A 21,541-nucleotide genomic window follows, 5' to 3' on the forward strand; every position below is an offset into this window, starting at 1 on the left:
AACTATGTAGACCAGGCTGGCCTTGAACTCACAGAGTGTTTTTAATTACAGTAATAGAAAGTCGAGTAGGGTGTGCACACATGTGCACATGCCCCCGCAACATGTACATACACATAGTATGGTAATGTTAACTGAGTATCAACAAGTGACCCATGCTCAGTAGACAGCTGCATCTTTTGTGGTTTGTGGAAAACTTGAAAATTGGCCTTTTAATTTTAAGTGACTGACTGAAGGTACGCACTGGAGAACTGAGTGAGAGAATTAGCACATTCAGCCTGAGATAGCTGAAAATCCGTTGGGCAGTGGGTATCATTGCAAACTGGTAGATGAAATTAGATACTGTCCATGAATTCATAGAGCTTACCTGTTGGGAACGGGGAGGACAATATTCATCTTTTTTTTATGTGTATGCGTGTATTGCCTGCATGTAGGTAAGTGCCATGCAATGCCTGCGGAGGACAGAAGAGGCTGTTGAATCCCCTGGAACTGGAGTTGATGGCTCAGTGGTTAAGAATATACTTCTTTTTAAGCTAATAGGAAACTGAGTGAGAACAGATGGGGTTAACTTGCTTTTGAGAGTGGCCAGGGGAGTCTGTCCTAGGAAGCAACATTTGAGCTGAGATCAAATGGGAAATGGACTGGGCAGAGAGTGGGAAGAGTAAGGGTCCCTCTCTGAGGAAAGCAAGAAGGTGTGCAGCTCCAGGGTAGAAAACTAAGGCCCAGGGAAGCTGCATCCAGAGACACAGCCTGGAAGGAACGAGGCTGGGGGTGAGGGCGAGGGCTTGGTGGGTCAGAGGAAGCAGTTTGTAATTTTGTATGGGGAGTTTGGAAAATTTTTGATGGGCTTTAAGCAAGAAAGTGATGGGGTCATTCTGCTTATTGTGACCAGAGGGAGTGACTTGAAGGAAAAAAGGTTATTTAGAGCACAGATACCATTTTTATGGGAAGAGCTTATGCACTCTCCCCAGCGCTGGCACGAGGCAGGGTGGCCCTTGGTGTGTCTTTGGCTCTTCTTGGCTCTAGTCTCTGCAGTGGAGCTGGGACAGTTCATGGATACTGCAGTCTTGGAGGGGGGTCTAGGGATGGGGGGCTCTGTCCTTCTGAAGCTGTGTGGGCTTTTCTATGATGGAGCTCCTTATGTCTCTGGGGCTGAGAATTCCCGGGAGTAGATAGTCCAAAAATGTCAGCTGTGTGGTTGGGACTGGAATCCCAACTTGACAACTTCATTTCCCAGTGGATTAGAAGAGGAGCAAGGCAGCTGGAATGTGAGGTGGGACAAGCAGAGGTGAGGCAACCCACTGTGTCGTGGTTAGAAAAGGACTTCCTAAGAAACGAACTTTTCTGTAACAGTAGAAAGCATTCACTTGTTTGCCTCATGGCCTGAGGATGTTGATCCCCACCGAGTGGCCATTCAAGGTAAGCCAGGATTATTCTCCTTCACTGGGAGGGACATGTGTGCCCCCTTGCTGCTTCAGCTTGGTGTGTGCCATGGCTCGGCTTAGAGGACAACAGGGACTGTTTCATTCCACGGTGCCGCCCTCCGTGGGTGAGCGGGTAGTTTGTGGAGAGTCTGGGATCCATTGGACTCTTCCAAATCTTTTTATGAGCTAACCATTGAGGATAATCCCTGAGTGAGCAGGGCCTGATGCAGCAAAAAGTGGATTCACACACACAGATAGTGACTGAGTTAAGCCTTGTCAGGTGGACTGGGAGGCCAGATCAAGCAGCTCTGTAGTTTCCCACATTTACTCGTTAAGAGCCTGCTGTCTTCTGGGCACTGTGCTTTCTTCTATCATCCCATGTATCTCTCCCAGTAATGTCCCATTCTATAACTGGGGCAATTAAGGCTCACAGTGGAGACACAGAGTGCCCAGAGGTACAAACATACATATAGTGTTAGACCTAGGATTTGAATGTGAATTTTCCTCCTTTCCCATAGTGTCAAAGCCTATGTGTGTGTGAGGGGTGTCTATGATGCCTTCCCCCCACTATATATCCTTGATCTTGAGGGTTCAGTGAAGGGACATTGTAGTGGAAGGGTCCCAGTTTGCTTCTGGCTGTTAACACACTCTTCCCAGATGCAGGGTCAGTCTGGCCTGACCTCTGCCATCCTGTGGGGATCTGTGAGACAATGGATCTGGAAGGTCTTCAGGGAGTAGAACATGCAGGAGTGGCTGCTGAGGTGCTAATGGGCAGCTTCAGCTGCCAGCAGCCTACTGAGGGAGACCCTGGACCCAGCTCAGCTACAGATGGACACAGCTCCAAGGAAACAGAAAACTGGGCATGGTTTGCCTGGGCTAGGTCAGAAATGATGTTGCCTGCCTAAGCCTATATCATCTGCTCCTGTTTGAATGGTCTAGATGGTACCTGAGTATGCTGCTGCCTGCCTGCCTGCCTACCTGCCTGCCTACCTCTGGCTATTCATGCAAGTGTCTCTCCTGTTTCTCACAGCCCAGCATCAGCCTGGGTTGTACTTGGTCATTGAGATGGACCGTGTAGATATAGCTATAGGTGGTGGGTGCCCATTCCAGCAGATGGCTTCTAGTTAGAGGCAGTGACCTGGTCCATTCATCTCTCTACCAGCTGCTCTCTTACTTCTACTCAGCCTTCTCTATGCAGTCATTGCTGTGGGAGGGGGAGGCATGGAATAACTAGGTAGGAGCACACTTGTTTCCAATCTTCTAGCTGTTTGACTATGGGCTTCTGTGCTCCTTTATTCCACCTTCCTGTTTTTAGTAGCAGCCAAATCCAGGGGTAGCCTTGGCTCCAGGAGGCCCATGGGACTCCAGGCATGTGGCCGTCTAGGGAGGAAGGTCTTGTACTTGGGAGCATAGTCTTGACTGGGGACTCCTTTAGTTCTGTTCTGTGTTAAAGCATACCCTCTCATCCTTCCCTACCAATGCAAGAGGATTAGAATTCAGAGTTGGGAAGATGAAGCCTGAGATATGGATGATGATGATGGTGGAGGAGGAGGAAGGAGGAAGGAGGATAAGGAGGAGGAGGAGCTTGGCCTGAAAAATATCTGAGGTTGATGCTGATGATAGTGGTGAAGGAGGAGGAGAAAAAGGAGGATATATATGATGATGATGATGATGATGATGATGATGATGATGGTAGTGATGAGATACATGATACGCCTAGCCAGAGATATATCTTATGATGATGATGATTCTAATAGTGAAAAATAGATGCCAGTTTCCACTCACCTGTTCGGTAATTTAGACCTCATCACATTTAATTCTAATTCTAGCAACTCCCCTGTCGGACAAGCATTATAGGCCACTTCAGAGATGGCGACACAAACATTCGGCTATTTTAAATGACTTGCCTACGGTCAAACAACTTGAGAGGCTACTGAGATCAAACTTGTACCCATATCCTGATTACTCCAAAGCTCAGCTCTTCTTACCAAAGCACTTTGCCTGTGATTTCCAAGAGCCCCAGGATCCCTCATTTGGACGCTGTCAGGGCCCAATGTCATTTCAGCTCAGGTTCCCTGATGGTGGGAAACATAGGATTCTGACTGAACTATGTCCTGGCTCTCTGGTCCCACCCTCCCTCCTTGGGGCCTACAGAGATTCTGGCTGTTACTTTCTTTTCCAAGTTCTTTAGGAATTGCCAAGCTGTGAGGGAGAGTCAGAGTGGATTGACTCAGTTTCTTTTCTGCGTTTCCCTTTGGAGAAGTGAGGAACAGATGTGGGGAGTGAATGGGAAGAAGGAAGTGAGCCAAACGGGAAGAGGAAGACTGAAGGTCTTTGGAGTGCAGAAGATGTGCCTTTCCCTAACTGTCCCATATGCCCTGAGTAGAGAGCAGATGCCCTCTCTGCATTGCAGAAGTCAGGGCAGAGGCCTGTTCTTCCACACTTTGCTGTTTCTGCTGCTTAAGAGTTTGAGACTGATGCAAGGGTGGCTCCCTCCTTGCTTGTGGTGTCTGGGAAGCCTGCTGCCCCCCTCTGGATCTAACCCTATAGTAGGCACAGTGTTCAGTACTACCTCTGAAAAATGGCTCCCTGCTTCTCTCTAGGCACTGCACCGCCATCCCTTGGGGACCCAGTGGTCATCAGCCTCTGGAAAGCTTCAGCTTTTCAATCCAGGCTTTTGTTTCAAAGCTTCAATTCCATTGGGTTGTATCTATTGGTTTATGATTTTTTTTCTTTTTTTCTCCAAGATAACACTAGGGATTCCTTTGATTCCTTCTCCTCCAAGAAACATTCTAAGAGATGATTCTCTTGTGTATTTCGATCAGATTATTGTTCATCTTTGTAGTTGACAGCGCTGATGATTTTTACTCTCTCACTGTGCTTAGTTGCTTTTTCTTTGTATCTTTGCTTCTCACCCCCTTCTGTTGTGTTGTAATTCATTTGTTCATTCGACAGATACCGCTGAGCACCTTCAATGTGTCTGCCAGGCCCTGTTGTAGATGGATGCCCAGTATACAGAAAGGTGAATCAAAGAAGTCGATTGGCCTATCTAATCGGGGAGCATAGGAGTAGACCTGATGCAGGATGATGCTTTAAGAATTGGCTCCACAATTCCCCTACCAGTTGACATCCCATGGGAAAAGCATTATAGGCCACTTCAGAGATGGGGACACAAACATTCGGCTATTTTAAATGACTTGCCTAGGGTCAAACAACTTGAGAGGCTACTGAGATCAAACTTGTACCCATATCCTGATTACTCCAAAGCTCAGCTCTTCTTACCAAAGCACTTTGCCTGTGATTTCCAAGAGCCCCAGGATCCCTCATTTGGACGCTGTCAGGGCCCAATGTCATTTCAGCTCAGGTTCCCTGATGGTGGGAAACATAGGATTCTGACTGAACTATGTCCTGGCTCTCTGGTCCCACCCTCCCTCCTTGGGGCCTACAGAGATTCTGGCTGTTACTTTCTTTTCCAAGTTCTTTAGGAATTGCCAAGCTGTGAGGGAGAGTCAGAGTGGATTGACTCAGTTTCTTTTCTGCGTTTCCCTTTGGAGAAGTGAGGAACAGATGTGGGGAGTGAATGGGAAGAAGGAAGTGAGCCAAACGGGAAGAGGAAGACTGAAGGTCTTTGGAGTGCAGAAGATGTGCCTTTCCCTAACTGTCCCATATGCCCTGAGTAGAGAGCAGATGCCCTCTCTGCATTGCAGAAGTCAGGGCAGAGGCCTGTTCTTCCACACTTTGCTGTTTCTGCTGCTTAAGAGTTTGAGACTGATGCAAGGGTGGCTCCCTCCTTGCTTGTGGTGTCTGGGAAGCCTGCTGCCCCCCTCTGGATCTAACCCTATAGTAGGCACAGTGTTCAGTACTACCTCTGAAAAATGGCTCCCTGCTTCTCTCTAGGCACTGCACCGCCATCCCTTGGGGACCCAGTGGTCATCAGCCTCTGGAAAGCTTCAGCTTTTCAATCCAGGCTTTTGTTTCAAAGCTTCAATTCCATTGGGTTGTATCTATTGGTTTATGATTTTTTTTCTTTTTTTCTCCAAGATAACAGTAGGGATTCCTTTGATTCCTTCTCCTCCAAGAAACATTCTAAGAGATGATTCTCTTGTGTATTTCGATCAGATTATTGTTCATCTTTGTAGTTGACAGCGCTGATGATTTTTACTCTCTCACTGTGCTTAGTTGCTTTTTCTTTGTATCTTTGCTTCTCACCCCCTTCTGTTGTGTTGTAATTCATTTGTTCATTCGACAGATACCGCTGAGCACCTTCAATGTGTCTGCCAGGCCCTGTTGTAGATGGATGCCCAGTATACAGAAAGGTGAATCAAAGAAGTCGATTGGCCTATCTAATCGGGGAGCATAGGAGTAGACCTGATGCAGGATGATGCTTTAAGAATTGGCTCCACAATTCCCCTACCAGTTGACATCCCATGGGAGGGGACTGTGACTTAACTGAGTACTTGGGGGACTGGCTCCTGGACATACCTCAAGTCTTCCTTGAATGAGAAGCTCATCTGTTGATGAATGAGGCCACCCAGGCACAGGCACAGTTGTTCCTGGAGCTGAAGTCACCTTCTGAGGTTTCATAATGAGAAAATGCACTTTTTTAGGGGAGCAGGTGTGTGGTAGACTGTGGACTCCTACGCTGTTCCTCTCATTATTCCTGGAGATCGGCACCTCTCCACTCTGGTTTGGCTGCGGCTGTTTTTGTCACCCCCACAGGGCTGTGTTGTTTGTTCCTTGAGTAGAGAGACATCTGTCATCCTCGCTGAGCCTTGACAGATGCCACAGTCAGAGAACCTGCACCAGTTTGAATACAGCAGCAGCACTGTCCCTGCCAGGCTGGCTCAAAACACTACCGTTCTTGCTGCTTCCTCCCGAGGCAAGGCAGGGGCAGACCCAACAGTGTCGTACTGTGCTAGAATGCCCTGCAGACTTGGGCCAAAGGATGCCAACTCACGAGATGTAAAGAAGAGCCTACCAGTGGGGTTACAGGCTGTGGTGCCTGCTGGGTGTCATGTACCTCCAGTTCTCTGGGGCTGGGACAGGACTAGAGGGCTGATCTTGAGCACAATGGGCGAGAGCTGGCAGGTCATTTGTACCTCTTCACACATAGGAATGAGTCTCCTTTGATCTGCTCTGAAAAGTGCCTGACCTGACCTCTGCTATCTTCAGGAGCCAAGTCTTGGGGATATAGTATGGGTATGTATAGAGTATTAAGGGCTCAGGCCATTGTATAAGAGAGATGGTTTGACTGAGATGACTTCTAAGATAAAACTCAGAGCAATGAAGGTAAGAATGTGTGTAGAAGGGTCAGAAGATAGAAGACCAGACACAAATTCCCTTACTCTAGCAGTAAGACCTTGGAAATAATTTATGGTATAGAATGGAAACCATCCTGCTTTGAAATTGATTCCTTTCCCTAGGAATCTCAGGGGGGGTAACCTGGAATGGCATTCGTGGACTGACTTTGGAGAAGGGTGGGTTGAGAGTAGTCCTGCTTTGGCATTCTTCTGGATGAAGAGTATAGTCCGGGGATGATGCTCAAGTTGGAGGGAAATGGAAAGAGGTAAGCTCAGTGATGTCCCGAGAAAAGGGAGTAGTCACTTGTTAGATTCCAGGTGGTGTCCCGGTGCCATATTCTCAGGAGGGTGGGGAAGATACTGGCCTGCAAATAGCACCCAGCTCTGATGGTTGGGACATGCAAAGGCAGAGAAAGGGACTGAAATGTGTTTAACCAGATCTACCATATAAACCAATCAGGATAGTCCTGGTTTTTACTGCACATCCTTATAGAAGAATACTGGTAGGAAAATAAAAGATTGATCTGCTTATGAACGCTTCCTTGGAGGACCTGTGTTTGGTGCCCACCTAATGAGAGTAATCCAGTTCCAGATGCTGGAGACCATCATGGTGAGAGTTCAGTTATGGGGTTCTTGCTGGGCCCCTGGGGATCCTGGCAGAATCTCAGCCGATCCATGCTACTGCTCCTCAATGCCTTTGCCACTTGTTTGAGCTGTTTTCACCTGTATCCCCGTCGCTTTGGCTTCAATGTTTTATTAAGGAAAGAGCTTCAGGAACTGAAATCCAGAATCAGATCATCCTCGTACACCTTTCCATTCTTCCCTGATCTGTGACTGGGTGTCCCTGGGTCCTCCAGCCTGTGTCATCTCATTTTGCTTTTCATTTTTGAGCTACTCCTTTCTTTCAGAAGCTGACATTTGCAGTCCTTGGCTGTTCTTTCTCGCTTTCCCCAGATTATATCTGTGAATCATCCTCCTCATGTTGTTTTAAGCAATGAAGTGACTCTGAACCCAGCAGTGTAACTGAGAGATGTCTTTATAACAGTGCAAGTTTCTGGAATCTATAAAACATCCATTTGAATACATGAAACTGGAGTTCAAGAAAGACCAGCCTTTCTCTTAATTTAAATTATTGTATCTCATGGGAGGGTTAATTTTTTAAATAAATCACATATTCTCCCCCCAAAACAGAAAACTCTGTTAGATCAATCATGAAGATGTTTGCTTTAAAAAAATGATTCTTTAGTCTGCTACCAAGGAACCGGGGGAATAGAGGAATATGAAAAGGGCTGAACGGAATATCCAAGACTGAATTTTGACAACAGGGTTAAATTCATCATCCCTGCTTTTCAGAGGGTTTCAGAACCAGGCAGGCATCAGTCTTAGCTCTGACATCCTCTTCTCAAGCATGCTTCAAGCAGAATTCCCCAGATCTATGTGTGTCAGGGTTCAAAACCAGGGTCTGCTAACTAATAGATAGGCTCTGAGTGAGGGCAGAGCTTTATATGGGAATTTTTGCATACAAGTGATAGGGCTGTGATTGAAGTTGTTAAGTTAATAGATGAAGGGGGAGGTGATGGATCAGGAAATTGATGTAGGGAAGTTTTAAATGTATTCTTCTCCCTCTGAAGGTTTGATGATTTTCATCTATGAAATCGATGGAAGACAGATAAGAGAAAAAGCACATACAAATTTTATTAGATGCCTAAGGCAAGAGAGGATGAGACTCACAGAGCAGTGAAATGGCCGAACCTCACATAGAGTATGAAGAGATGGGGACTTGAGGCTTGAAGGAGGGAAGGAAGGTCGGGCAAGCTCTGGAAGGTTGGCAGGTCGGAGACAGCATGTAGGAGTTGTCTTGTGAGTGCAAGTGGCTCAAAGATGCTCTGTGCCTCTTGATGGCATTGCTTCCCTCCAGTTTTCCTTCTGTTTTTCCTATGCTGTTTTTATACTCAAACTGGCTTCTTCCATGTGAGGTCCCGTATCAGGATCAAATGTGTGTCATTTTCAGTGGAAAAAACACAGCTTCTCTTTTCACGTACAGTGGTTTTTCACAGAGTCTCAGTATTGACTCTCATTGGAGCAGATCAGTTGGCACATGTATTCTGGAACCAATGAAGAAGACCCCAGGCCCATTCCTCAACCTGAGGCATAAAGAGTAAGGGAGAAGGTCAAGTTTGGTTTTCAGAAGCAGCAGTGGGGATACAAAGGATATATTCTCTGCTGCCAAGCTGTATGTAATTGCTTTGATTTGTATTTACATAAGAGAATGAGAATATACTTCAGGGGGATAAAACAGAAGGAACTGAATAAAGTTGTCTGAGTATGCTCTAGGAAATGAAAGGGGCAGGGGAGTGGGTCTTGGTGAGTGAGTAGGAGTTTCTCTCGTGGATACGGCGTGGGAAGAATCTGTTCTTTAATTGAGTAATGTATGAGTTTTGTAGGAGACAGAGCTGTCAGGCTCAGGAAATGTGATTTTACCCTTGACTCTGCCACCTCATTCAGATGGCTGGCCACAAAGATCTGTGTTGGTATATCTCCAAGTGCTTTCATCTGCAAAGAATAGAAACCTTGACTAAGTGGCTTAAATGATAAAGAAAAGAGGATTTATTATCTTATCTAATTGGAAAGCTCAGAATTGAGCTGACTTAAGGTAATATTTGTTCCATGGGCTCAACAGTATCTCCCAGGATCTTATTTCTTTCCATTTCTCTATTTGGTGTTGCACTATGGTGTCTCCATCAAAGACGGACTTGTTTGGGGGCCCTCAGATCCCCTGAGCTCATGGGGTTCTATTACATATTTCCTTTGTAATTCCCAACAGGAAGAAAGTATGATCTTTGACCCAGCAGTCCCAGCAAATGACTGGGAAACACCTTGATTGGGCTGGCTTAGGTCACATTCTGACTATTCTTGAACCAACCAATCACTGTTTCCACAGGACAAAGACCATTGACTCAATTATCCTGCAACCAACAGGATCCTCAAATGGAATTTTGGGGACTGTTGGCAGGAGGAAGTGGATGATGGATCATGGGAAGGCGTCCAAGAAGTGTTGACCAAGGGTGGCAGAGTCTCTCCTTTCTGAGAAGTAAAGGAGATGCATATCACTGGCTCTTAACCTTGATGCTCAGTCTGTGGCCCACCCAGCTCTATACTTTACCTTACTACCTGCACTATTATGCTACCCTTTTTTCTCTCTGTAGTCTATTGCTTTGTCCAAGGGAACCCATTCTTTATTAGTCTATGATGAAGTCTGTGGACAGACAGGGTATGCTGTACATCATGGTATAAGGACCACACAGAGTGATCCAGAACTTTATAGAAGTTCCTTGGCCTTGTTCAGAGCTGCTTTCTTCAAAGAAGGCAGGTGACTTGATGCTTAAAAACATGCCACCCCTCCCTTTCAAGGAGAGTTGGATAAATTAATTTCCAGTCATGAAATGGGAGGAAAAAAAAGATAGAAGGGAGAGATTTTCCATAATACCCTGTGCTGATAAAAGGAATAAATATCTGAGGCTCATAGTGAAAACTGTGTGTGAATTCTAGTGGAGAGAAGAGGGGTCACACAGGGAAGGCAAGTGATTGGAGGTAGCGGATAGGCCCGGGGTTCAACTCAGGCATGGCCACTTTTTAGGAAGCAGTAGTTATACTGTGAAGACAAGGACATACTCTGTAGTGAGGCTTGACTGCCTCTGCAGGCTTCCTGTGCTGTTGATGAGCTAGGCCTGGATGCACACCCTGCTCTGTGATGAACCAGGCCTGGAACAATCACCGAGTTCAACAGATTGCTTTCCTCTTTTAGCTAGGAGGAGGCCAGCTGTCACTTGTGGCCTCAGTTGCTTCATTGGTAAACTATGGAAGCAAGGACCATCCATCTCCCAGGGTGGATGTGAGAATCAGATGATTTCGTCATCCTCAGTTTACAAATTCACAAATTAAATATATGTCATATAGAGTTATAGTGTTAATTTAACCATCAATAATTGCATTTTTAATTGTATGTATAATTAAATATGCAATTATTTAACTTGTATATACATTCCCATACACTTATATTGTGTATGGAGAACAATTGGAGCGCTGCTTAAGAAGCATGGCCACTGTGGATAAACAGTTAACACTGTGCAGTGTTGCCATTAGCCTTGGAGACATTGTGTATGTCTTGTCTAGCATAAAACAAACTCTTGATAAATGCTAGCCATTATAATCATTATTGTGTTGATTGAACTGCTTCACAATAATGGAATTCATCTGAATAGAGCTGTATGGTTTCCATAGTGCTTGGTGCCAACACTGTCCCCTTGGACCTTATAACTGCTTGATGATGGGGTCCTATTCCCGTCTTGTGGATCCCAGGGAAAGGCTATAATCCCTCTCAGGACTTAATAGCCAAGGCTGATTTTCAGGATCAAGATGCCTACCATGGTGAAGTGCTTCCCAGTTCAGGGCTCGTTCTCTGCCTCCTCTTCCCCATTCTGGAGGCTTCCCAGCCATTTGTCACAGCCTCATTTGAAATGCATGTGGTTCTTATCCATAATATCCTGATTGTCCCATTAATCTCCTTTAAGCTTCATGAAAAATACAAAGGGGTGGATCACAAATAGTCACCGAGTTGTAATTTTGCATTCAGGGGAGTGTTTTCTATGGACGTGAAGAGACTGATGTTCCCTGTTTGGCACCCAGTTTCCAACTGTGTCAAGAAGATCGGTGCTTTCTGAATCACCAACCCGTTGGCACCATTGCATCTCTATTTTGCCTCTAATGTGTCTGTATCTTTGACTGTTTTTCTAGCTCCATGTGAACTTCTTCCTAATGGATGTTCTGTAGTACCCAGGAGGGGTTAGGGCTTCTTTTCCTAGAGCAGCAAGAGGCTTAGTACTTCTTTTTCACCTTCATCCTGAAGACACTGGCCACACAGTTGTGCTCACCCCCAAAGAGTAGGGCTTGCTTTGTCAGCATACACACATGTGCCCATGCACACACCGTCCTCTGAGCTCCTAAATTTTAGACTTAGTTTGCTATTTAATGTAGCGGCCATTAGCTACATGTTGTTTAATTTTTAATGAAATTTAAAGTTCAGGGGCCAAGGAGATGCCTCAGCCTGTAAAGTGCTTGTCATGCAAATATGAAGAATTGAATTTAATTCCCAGAATCTATGCCTGGTAGGTTGACCAGACTCCAAGGGATAAATCAATACCCAAGAGCATTTGAGGAAAACAAATTAGACTAGATAGGCCTTTAAAAAGAGAAAAATAATATAGAGGACTTGAAGTTGGGGGTGAATAGGATGGGGGTCGAAGTGTGCGAGGGGTCTGAATGTCATCAAAATACATGGTATGATATTATGACATTCTCAAAGAATCATTAAAAGTGTTTTTTTTCAAAGCTGGACATGACTGCATGTGCTATAATCCCAGACCTGGGGAGCTGGACATAGGCAGACCTTGGGGGCTCACTGGCCAGGAAGCATAGCTTAATGAACTACAGGCCAGTGAGAGACCTTGTTTTAAATAAGGTGAATGGCTCTTGAAGAATGACACTTGAGGTGCATGTCACATCCTCCCACAACATATGTGTACCTTCACACCCCTCAACGTGTACACACACACACACACACACACACACACACACTGGTTGTCTGGGTAAACACAGTGGAGGGAAGCAATCACAGCTGCTCCAGAAATTAAAACTTGAATTCTTCATTTGCACTGTCTGTATTTGAAGTATGCAGTAGATGATGTTGCTGCCATTTTTGGAGACTATGTCCATCGATGGAGAAAGGCATCATGGCAGGAATCAACAGGAAGAGAAAGGGACAGGGATGTGGTAGGAGTGTTGAGCATCCTGCTAGATACTATCATAGACCATCAATGGTTGAGTATTCCTCTTTCTCAACTCTTTGCCTGTGTTACTCCTCCCATCCCCAATGCATCTTTTATACTGGGAGAATTAGATTGTTTGCTGATCTAGAACTCAATGGAAATAAGAAATACTTTCTATCATCCAGAGACCATCAATGAATATTTTGTTTCCTAATTTGCACCCAACCTTTTGACAGTGTAATACATACATTTTCACCAACTGGTGATTTGCATAGGCATGACCAGAAAGTTGGTGTAGAAGAACTTTGTGTCAGAGTTCAGGAGAAATATTCAGGCATATTGCCTAACAAGTCAGCCCTGGCCAAACACTTTGAAATATTTCCATTCAACCCGAATTTGAAATTTTCTGGCTCTGTACCATTCTGGTGGGCAAATCTACTTGAGACAACCCAATCTAGTCATTCAGTTTCCAAAAGCACAGACTGGAATTGACTGGAAGAACAGGATCGCTTTGGATAGCATTGGGCTGCTCTTTGCTGTTTTGTTGTTAGAGTCCTCAAAGGTAATATATCCAAAGAGATGAGCATGACTGCATGAATATTGCAAGAGCTCATGGATCACTTGGGGATCCTCCAGAACTAGTTTTGAGAGTGGCTCATGAAGTCTGTTTGCAGAGCTGGGTTCACATCCTCAGACAAGGCTTCTCAATTTTTGATCCTTGGGAGGGAGGAAAGGCAGGGGTGGCATTGGCTGTCTGGGTAAACACAGTGGAGGGGAACAGTCACAGCTGCTCCAGGCAGATCAGAGATCAGAGGGACGGAGATTGGCTCCAGGTTAAGGCTGATGTGCCTCCCTGAAATGGGCTTGTCCCATAGTGCCCAGAGCCTCTGGTGGGTTCTAGGCTTATTGGTGTTCTAAATCACCTGTGAGTGGCTTATCAGCCAGCCTAGAGTTTGGTAGAGAATATCTAGACTCGTAGTGCCCAGAGCCTCTGGTGGGTTCTAGGCTTATTGGTGTTCTAAATCATCTGTGAGTGGCTTATCAGCCAGCCTAGAGTTTGGTAGAGAATATCTAGACTCTTCCAGAGACTAGAATCTCACAATTAGAAGATAATCTTCCCCAGATATCACCGTAGTCTTGGGTTGATTGTTGCCTCCTGGGAATTTCAGCCTGTGTTAGGGGTCATGCTTTTGGTGCCCTTTGACCTTTCCTTCTCTCTGTGTCTGGTGACCTCACAGAAATGAGAATTCTTCAATATTATCACTGTGAAAGCGTGAAAAGATTCACAGTACTCTCAGAAAGAAAATGTAATCATGATTTACACGTATGCAGCCTTTTGAGTGATGTCTTCCAGAAGCATCTTCCCAATAGTTTTAAAATTCTTTACTTTGGTCCTTCAAAGTCTTTGTTCATGTGACATCTTGACCAGACAGGAACATAGGACCAGGGGTAACAGTGGAGCTGTGAGAGAAGGGTAGAACCTGGCCTGCTGGACTAATGTCTCTACTCCCACAAACTTCCCACAGTGGCTGAGTCAGCCCCTGAGTCACCAATGAGCAATCCCTGAGCTCCCAGAGTGTCATCCTACTGAGTCCTCCCAATCACCGGTGTGACTGTGAGATCATCAGAGTGACTTGGGGCTGCCCCTGGGCCAAAGGAGACTGCTGAGGAGGGGCAAGCAGTCCCTGAGCTGGTGATTCCCTTTCAAGGAGGACCCTTGATGACTGACAAGACTTAAAGGGATGCGATAGGAGAAAGGCACCAGTAGGGTATAGATTCAAACCTTGATTTGATCTTTTCTAGATCAGAGCATATTTCGTGGGCATGCATGCATGTGTGCGTGCGTGTATGCAGGTGCCTGTATGTGGAGGTCAGAGGACAACCTCAGCTCTCAGGTTCTGTCTCACTCACTATTTTTTAATGTTTTATTTTATGTATATGAGTATATTGTCCACATGTACATAAGTGCACCCATGTCATGCAGTACCTGCACAGGCCATAAAAGGGCCTCAGATCTCCTCCAACTGGAGTTCTGGATGGTTGTTAGCCACCATATGGATGCTGGGAACCAAACCTGGGTCCTCTGAAAGAGTAGCCAGTGCTCTTTAACCACTAAGCCATCGCTCTGGCCTCCTGACTTAATTTTTGAGACAGAGTCTCTGAGTAGTTTGGAACTTGCCAAGTAAACAAGAAAACCCAGAAATCTGCCTGGTTCTGCTTTCCCAGGGCTGGAACTGTTTGTGCCGCCATGTCTGGATTTTTTTAAACCATTAGTTCGGGGGCACTCAAGCTCAGCTCCTCATGCTTCTGAGACTGATCTGTCTCCCTAGCCCGAAGGCATATTTCTTAATAGAACTTGACCCTACTTCTAGGAAGGTTTGAAGGATGAAATTAGACTTACTAATTACTGGCTACTGGATAGGCTGCCTTTTGAGAATCTATGTACATCTTTCTTGGATCCTGTGCTAAAGATCTTCAGGAGATTTTCCAACATAGCCTGGACTCCAGACTTCTCCGATTCTTCTTGTTTGGTAAACTCAGTCATGAACACCTATAAGTCATTGTCTAGCCCATACCCCTGGCTCAAGGTCCATCCTGTGCTTTCGGCCTCTCTTTCCGTGGCTACGGTATTACCTGTGGGCATCATATAGCAGATGCATTTGTTTCTGGTACAAAGATGAATCATTCCCTTTGAAGACTCATTCATTCTTGTCTCCATTGCCAGGTGTCTTCGTGTTCAGGTCTGTGAGATGGACGTATACATCGGTCTGTATGACTCACTGCAAGAAATTTTGTTGGTATGAAAAAATAAATATTTAGGAATAAATTTAACAAAAGTATGTATTTTGTTCTGACAAACTACAAAATTTTGGCAAAAATAAAATATCTAAGCAAAGATAAAAAATGTTGGTAATAGTAAGCTTTCCTAAATATTGATCTTGAGACCCTACGAGTTGGAAAATGTAGCTTCCCATCTTAGAGACAACTAGCACCAAGCTCCCAAGATGCCACTGTGGCTCTTATTCTGGACTGAAACCAAAGCTGTGACCTAGTCTTACCTTGGCTAGTGATTTTCAGATTGATTCCCGATGCAAAACAACTATTGATCATGTTCTTAAGGAGAAAGAGGATGAGGAGAAAAGGAACTGACTTCATTTCCTGCCATCTTACCATTGGGAGTAACCTAATGAGTCCCAGAGCCTCTCCACCCACCATAGGGCATGGTATTATCCTTCATTCAGTCAGTGGGAGGATCAGGAGTGTTAGTTCATTGAAGCTGCTATAACAAAATTCCATAAACTGGGTGGCTTATGAATAGAAACAATACAATTCTGGAGGTACTGGAAGACCAAGATCATTCTGGAAGGTTCCATGTCTGGTGAGGGCTTGCTTTCTGGTTTTATAGATGGTACTTTGTTTTGCTGCTAGAGTGATGGCAGGCAAGCTAGACCTCTAGGGCCTCACTCATTACTGGGGACTCTGTACCTTTGGTCAATCACCCCCCGCAAAGCCCTATTGCCTAATGTCATTATGTTGGTGATCAGATTTTCACATATGAATTAGTGTATGTGGCAGGGCATAAGTAGTGAGAGCACAGCAAGGAGATTTTTAGGACTGTATTAGAGAAGTGCTTGCAGAGCCAAGTAACTCGTTTTCAAAGGCCAATATCATCTGAACAATGTTTTGAAAAGCTTTCCCAGTTTTAGTATTAGCGCCAAGGAATTTAGCATCAGATTTTAGATTTGTTGAGAGAAAAGGGTGGGAGGGGCGCTTTTCTCTGGAATCTTACTGCTGTTTTATGCAAAGCTGGCAATGCCCCACAGAACAGAGGCAACTCTTCCTCAGACAGGAAGCACTTAATTTTGTCTAATTGTGGCAATTTTAGGGAGTCCTTGGGAAATTCCATGGCTAATGAACATGGGCCTGTTCTGTCAGATACCTACTGGAACATTCAGTATTCCCTTTAGTATACTTATCAGCTGAAAGAATTATATAAATATATTTTGGGAGCTCATTGGTGTTAAGGGCAGAGATATAAAAGCCTCTTCCTTTCTCCCAGATGGGTCCCATCACAAGTGGTTGCCATACTTATGTTAAAAGGGTTGCTGATTCCCAACAGGTTCTGACCTGGCTTTCAGTTCAGCTCCCCAGGACTGTGGCAAACTTAGCCTCTTTACCTAGTACTGCCCCTTGCTGGGACCTGCTGGGCTTCAATTCAGCATGTGGTTTATGAGCATTAATGCCAATAGGCACACACTTCTACTGCTCTGACCCAGAGGACAACAGACACGGGGTGGAAGATGAGAGCTGCTTACTTAATCTTCTCTCCTCTTACCTTCTATTAAGTATTTCCAAGAACTGACGGCACGTGTGTCTATCTAGAGTAAAGGGCTTAGACAATGGTACTTTTCAAATCATACTTCAGGGCCTGCAGGTCCCCTCAAAGTGTGGGGAAGGCTACATACTCCATCCTTGTGATAACTTCCCTTCACACTGATGTACTGTAGACCATACAAGTCCCAAGGTAAAGGCTCTACCTGTTTGTCCCAGTGGTTCCCCCAAAATTGCAGGGCACTGCACAGATACATGCCTACCTGGACTGACCTGTACTGTGATGGAGCTTGTGTGTAGCCAGGTAAACAGCAAGCCTGTAAGTTTTCAGGGTTTTGTGGCCTTGCACAAGTACTCTAACCATCACATGCCTCAGTGCTTTAATTACTCAGTATAGTTTATAATCTGAACTATAATACTTTCTGTGTGCATTGTTTTTTAAAAATATTTATTATTTTTATATGTGTGCAAGTATTGCCTGCATGTAGGTAAGTGCACATGTGTTGCACAGAGCCCGCGGAAGATAGAAGAGGCTGTCCGGATCCCCTGGAACTGGAGTTACAGACAGTTGTGAGCTGCCATGTGGGTGCTGGGATTCAAACCTGGGTCTTCTGCAAGAACAGTCAGTGTTCTTACCCGCTAAGCCATCTCTCCAGCCCCCACATTGACTGTTTTTAGAAGTAGTACCATCAATTATTATTTGTGGAAGGCTTTTAAACAGCCTACTAAGTGTTGCTACTGACTTCCCTTTGTGCAGTGGTGTAATAATCATCCCTTGGGTGAAAGTTCACAAAGCAGCATTGCTTTTTTCTCATCCTTCCGGCAGCCTTAGAAGAAAGTTACAACCGTCTCTGATTGACAGAGGAGGAAGGGGAGGCATACCTGAGTTGTAGAGGGAATGGCTGGGGTCAGATAACACATACAGAACTCATCAGTTCCAGGCTGCTGGCTCCGAGCCCAGGATCCTCAGCCTTCTTTATAAAGCTGCCTGTGAGGCAGCCCCTGACAAGGAAACCCAAAGTCATGATCCCAGTCTCAGCTCTGACAGGAGGCACCTTCCACATACTTCTTCACTTTGGATAAGCAAGACTTGAGTTCAAATCTTAGTCTAGCCTCCCTAGCCCCCCAGCTCCACGTTTTGGTGCTGTTACTAACTTTTCTCACCTTCCAGTCTTCTGTGTTAGAGATACCCATACCCATTCACCATGGGTACAGTGGGAAGCTTAATGGGACAATACGCGTGAGGTTCAAGCCCAGGGACTGTTGTTTAATTAGTGCTCCATAAGTCTTCCCTGTCAGTGACAATGCACCAGGTTTGTGCCAAGGGGTTTCCATGTACCATCTCATCTCATCCCCACAAAATTGCCAAATGGGCACTCTTTATTTTTCATATGGGGAAAAAGACATCTTATGGGATCAAGTGGCTTGTTCGGGGTCGTAAAGCCACGTTGTGGTTATGATTCTGTGTTTCAAACCCTCACAGCCTTACAGTATGGAAAGTCCCCTCCCCCTGGTCTCCCCCCACTTACTATTCTTTTCAAAAATATTTTATTTATATTTTTATGTGTATGCGTGTAATTGCCTGCATGTAGGTAAGTGCACCCATGTTGTGCAATGCCTGCAGAGGACAGAAGAGGCTGTCGGATCCCCTGGAACTAGAGTTACGGACAGTTGTTAACCACCATGTGGGTGCGGGATTCAAACCTGGGTCTTCTGCAAGAAAAACCAGTGTTCTTAACTGCTGAGCCATCTCTCCAGCCCCAGCAGTGTGGCTTCTATGGTCTTGGTGGCCTTCCTGCCCTGCTCAGTCTGGTGGTTCATGTCATTCCCTCTGGAAACACAGATTCCATTATGGCCAGGGTTTAGAGGAGGCTCTTATACTCCCTGAACACTTTACTTCATTGGAAGCTGTCCATCCTTGCTTTTCAAGAGCAGGATCTCCCCATTCATTCCCAGTTCATAAATATGACCCAGTTCTATGATTTCCATTGCCTTGAATGTTTGGCCAAAACACAGTAAATGACTAAACAGAAAATACTCTTTCCAGCTCTGTTCCCCACAGTTCTCATTGGGATAAAGTAGTTTCTCCTAAAACCTAAAATAATCTGATTATTCTCTCCTTAGTCTGCGAGGGTGATCTGGAGCCCATTTTAGTGAATGGAAGTTTGTCCATGACCATCAAATACCTCAGCAAGAAGATTCCTCAGCTGAAAAGAGAGGTCAAAGAGGATCCAAATATTTATAAACTCTACCTTTGCAACTGCACTCTTCCCTTAAAGCCAGCCAAGGCACAAACTCCCGTGGTATGCTTGTGCCTCTTTTTCTCAACCATGTAAATACTCAAAATGCTCAAATTTCAACTACTATGTAAATAAAGCTACCATACCTAGGGTTGCGTGACTGGGTTGGAAATTGCTCAGGGGAGCGGCTTCATCTGGGGCTGGCCTGAGCCTGTGAAGCACTGCAGTTCAGTAGGGAAGGTTGCAATGGCACTCTTCATTTCAAGTTTCCTCATGAGCAGGTTCTGCTGTTCTCCCATCATATCCCTGCTTGACCTTCCTTACCGAAGCATTCTTAGGAACATCCCTATCCTTGGGGACGGTAGTTCACATTCAAGGTCACTAGTACATGAATGTGCCCAAGATTCTATGGGTCAATGAATGTGTCTGGGGAAGATGCCAGATGCTTCCTAGAAATCTTGGGGTGGAGAGTTCAAAGAAGGGCTAAGTAGGGGTATGGGATTTTCTTATCCATTTACTAAGAAGCATTTACTGAGCACCGACTGTATGGCAGGTGTTATTCAAGGTACGAATACAGAGCTGTGATCAGTCATACAAGTAGAAATCCATGCTCAGGTTACACACTGAAGTTTGGGAACGCCATGCCACAGAGCTGGATGTTGGGCTGTTACAGGCCCATGTTGGTGACAGTGTTTCCTTAACCATTTCCTTGGCTCATCTGCATTCTGTCAGTTAAGGAGTAACAATACTTTACTCAATGATTCCCTCACATTCAACATCCATCATCAGTTCTCCAGGATGTTGATTTTGCCTTTGTCCATTGGGCTGATGGGTAGACACTGGCTCGAAGTTCCTGCTATTTCACGCTTTTTTTTGTAGGATTCAGTTTCGGGACAGAAAGAGGGAGACCCAGGGATTTCTGGACTCACTAAGTCAAAACTCCTCCTTTTGAGTCTTCAGTTTGGCTTTTCTTTTGAAGGTACTGAGTCCATGATTTTAGTCATGAAGGTGCCAGCTAGCAAAGGTAGAGCTAGGCAGTGAGGTGGAGTTCTGAATGACAGCCTTGGGGCAAGTTCTACAGTGAACTGATAGGAGTGAGGTTCATCTGTGTAAAGAATTTAGGATCCTGCCCAGTATACAAGGGTTCAAGAAAAGCTGGACACCATCCCTGGATACAAAGCAGGAACCCCAAGGTAGCCCATTGCGTCACGGTTCATTTCTTCAATCAGTGCTTATTTCTTAAATACCTGAATCTAAAAAAGCATGGGCTGTAGATACAGACTATCTGGTTTCAAATCCTGCCTGTTTTATTTTCTATCTGTGCAACTTTGAGCAAGTTGCTGAATTACTCTTCATGCCCCAGTTTCCTCCTTTATTCATTTTTAAATTTTGTTTTTGTTTTATGTTTGAGTGTACTGCCTGCATGTGTATAGGTGCACCTGTGTCATGCAATGCCCACGTAGGTCAGAAGAGGGTGTCAGATTCCCTGGAACTGGAGTTAGATTGTTAGCCACCATGTGGGTGCTGGAAATCAAACCCAGGTCCTCTGCAAAAGCAGCCAGTGCCCTTAACCACTGAGCCATCTCTCCAGTCTCTGTTTCCTCCTTTATAAAAGGAGGAATTCAGCTACAATAAAAGGAGGTTGCTATGAGGACTAATAGAGACCGAGAACATGAACACAAGCTTCTTGGTGTCTTCTTGTTCACTTAACTCTTTCACATCCTTAGTCTGTTGACATTGGTCTGGTGAAGGGCAAAGGGTCAGTGATGGTAGGCTAGGGGCTCTGTGCTTATCCATACTGTATTCCAGTGAAAGACCCAGGTCCCCTGAGAGCAAATAAATCAGTATGTAACATATTTGAGGACAGTGACAAGTGTTTTGACAGTAACCAAAGATGATGGGAAGTGAGTGGCTATGGCTGGGGACCAAGCATATGTAGAGAGGACAAAGGAGGAGGGGACAGTTCTGATGGAAAATGTGAAATAAACAAGTCTTTGAAATTTACCAAAAAGCCGGAGGAGAAAAGGGAGAGGGCTGGAGGGAAGATGAGGAAGATGATGATGAAGAACAGGAAAAGACGTGAAGGAGGAGCAGGAAGAAGAGAAGGGGCAGAAGGAGAGACAGACTGACTTTTTGGGTTTCTGGAAGAGGGATGAACAGTTAAATAAAAATTGATCCTGGGACCACATAGGCTTCAAGATAATTACTTCTCCTGGTAGCAAATCATTATGGCTCACAAATGAATTCATCTTTTCGTTTTCAGTACCAAATGTCCTTGATGGATGAATTAATCCTCCCTTTTGCTTCTCTTCCTTCACTTGATCGCCTCACCTCTGAATTGAATGGAAACTAAGGGTCATTTGTTTGGAAAACCTTATGAACCTCCTGTTAGTGGATGGTTTACTGTCTGCTCAGTCTGGCTG

At 45.1% G+C, this 21,541-nt stretch overlaps 1 protein-coding gene across 23 annotated transcripts in view; it reads left to right on the top strand.

The window, feature by feature from the left end:
- Positions 1-21,541, top strand: part of Kcnma1 (potassium calcium-activated channel subfamily M alpha 1) — a 788,086-nt gene that overhangs the window by 288,219 nt on the left and 478,326 nt on the right. The window contains exon 3 of one of the 23 annotated variants that reach the window (XM_029554477.1): positions 15,272-15,391. The exons of the other annotated variants lie outside the window; for them this stretch is intronic. Coding sequence (XP_029410337.1) covers positions 15,272-15,295 — 24 coding nt within the window. The 3' untranslated portion in view covers positions 15,296-15,391. Of the gene's footprint in view, positions 1-15,271; positions 15,392-21,541 lie in introns of those variants that run through there. 23 annotated transcript variants of the gene reach the window in all.

The sequence above is a fragment of the Nannospalax galili genome, unplaced genomic scaffold (assembly GCF_000622305.1).
Source record: "Nannospalax galili isolate Female #2095 unplaced genomic scaffold, S.galili_v1.0 scaffold83, whole genome shotgun sequence".
Lineage (NCBI taxonomy): Eukaryota > Metazoa > Chordata > Mammalia > Rodentia > Spalacidae > Nannospalax > Nannospalax galili.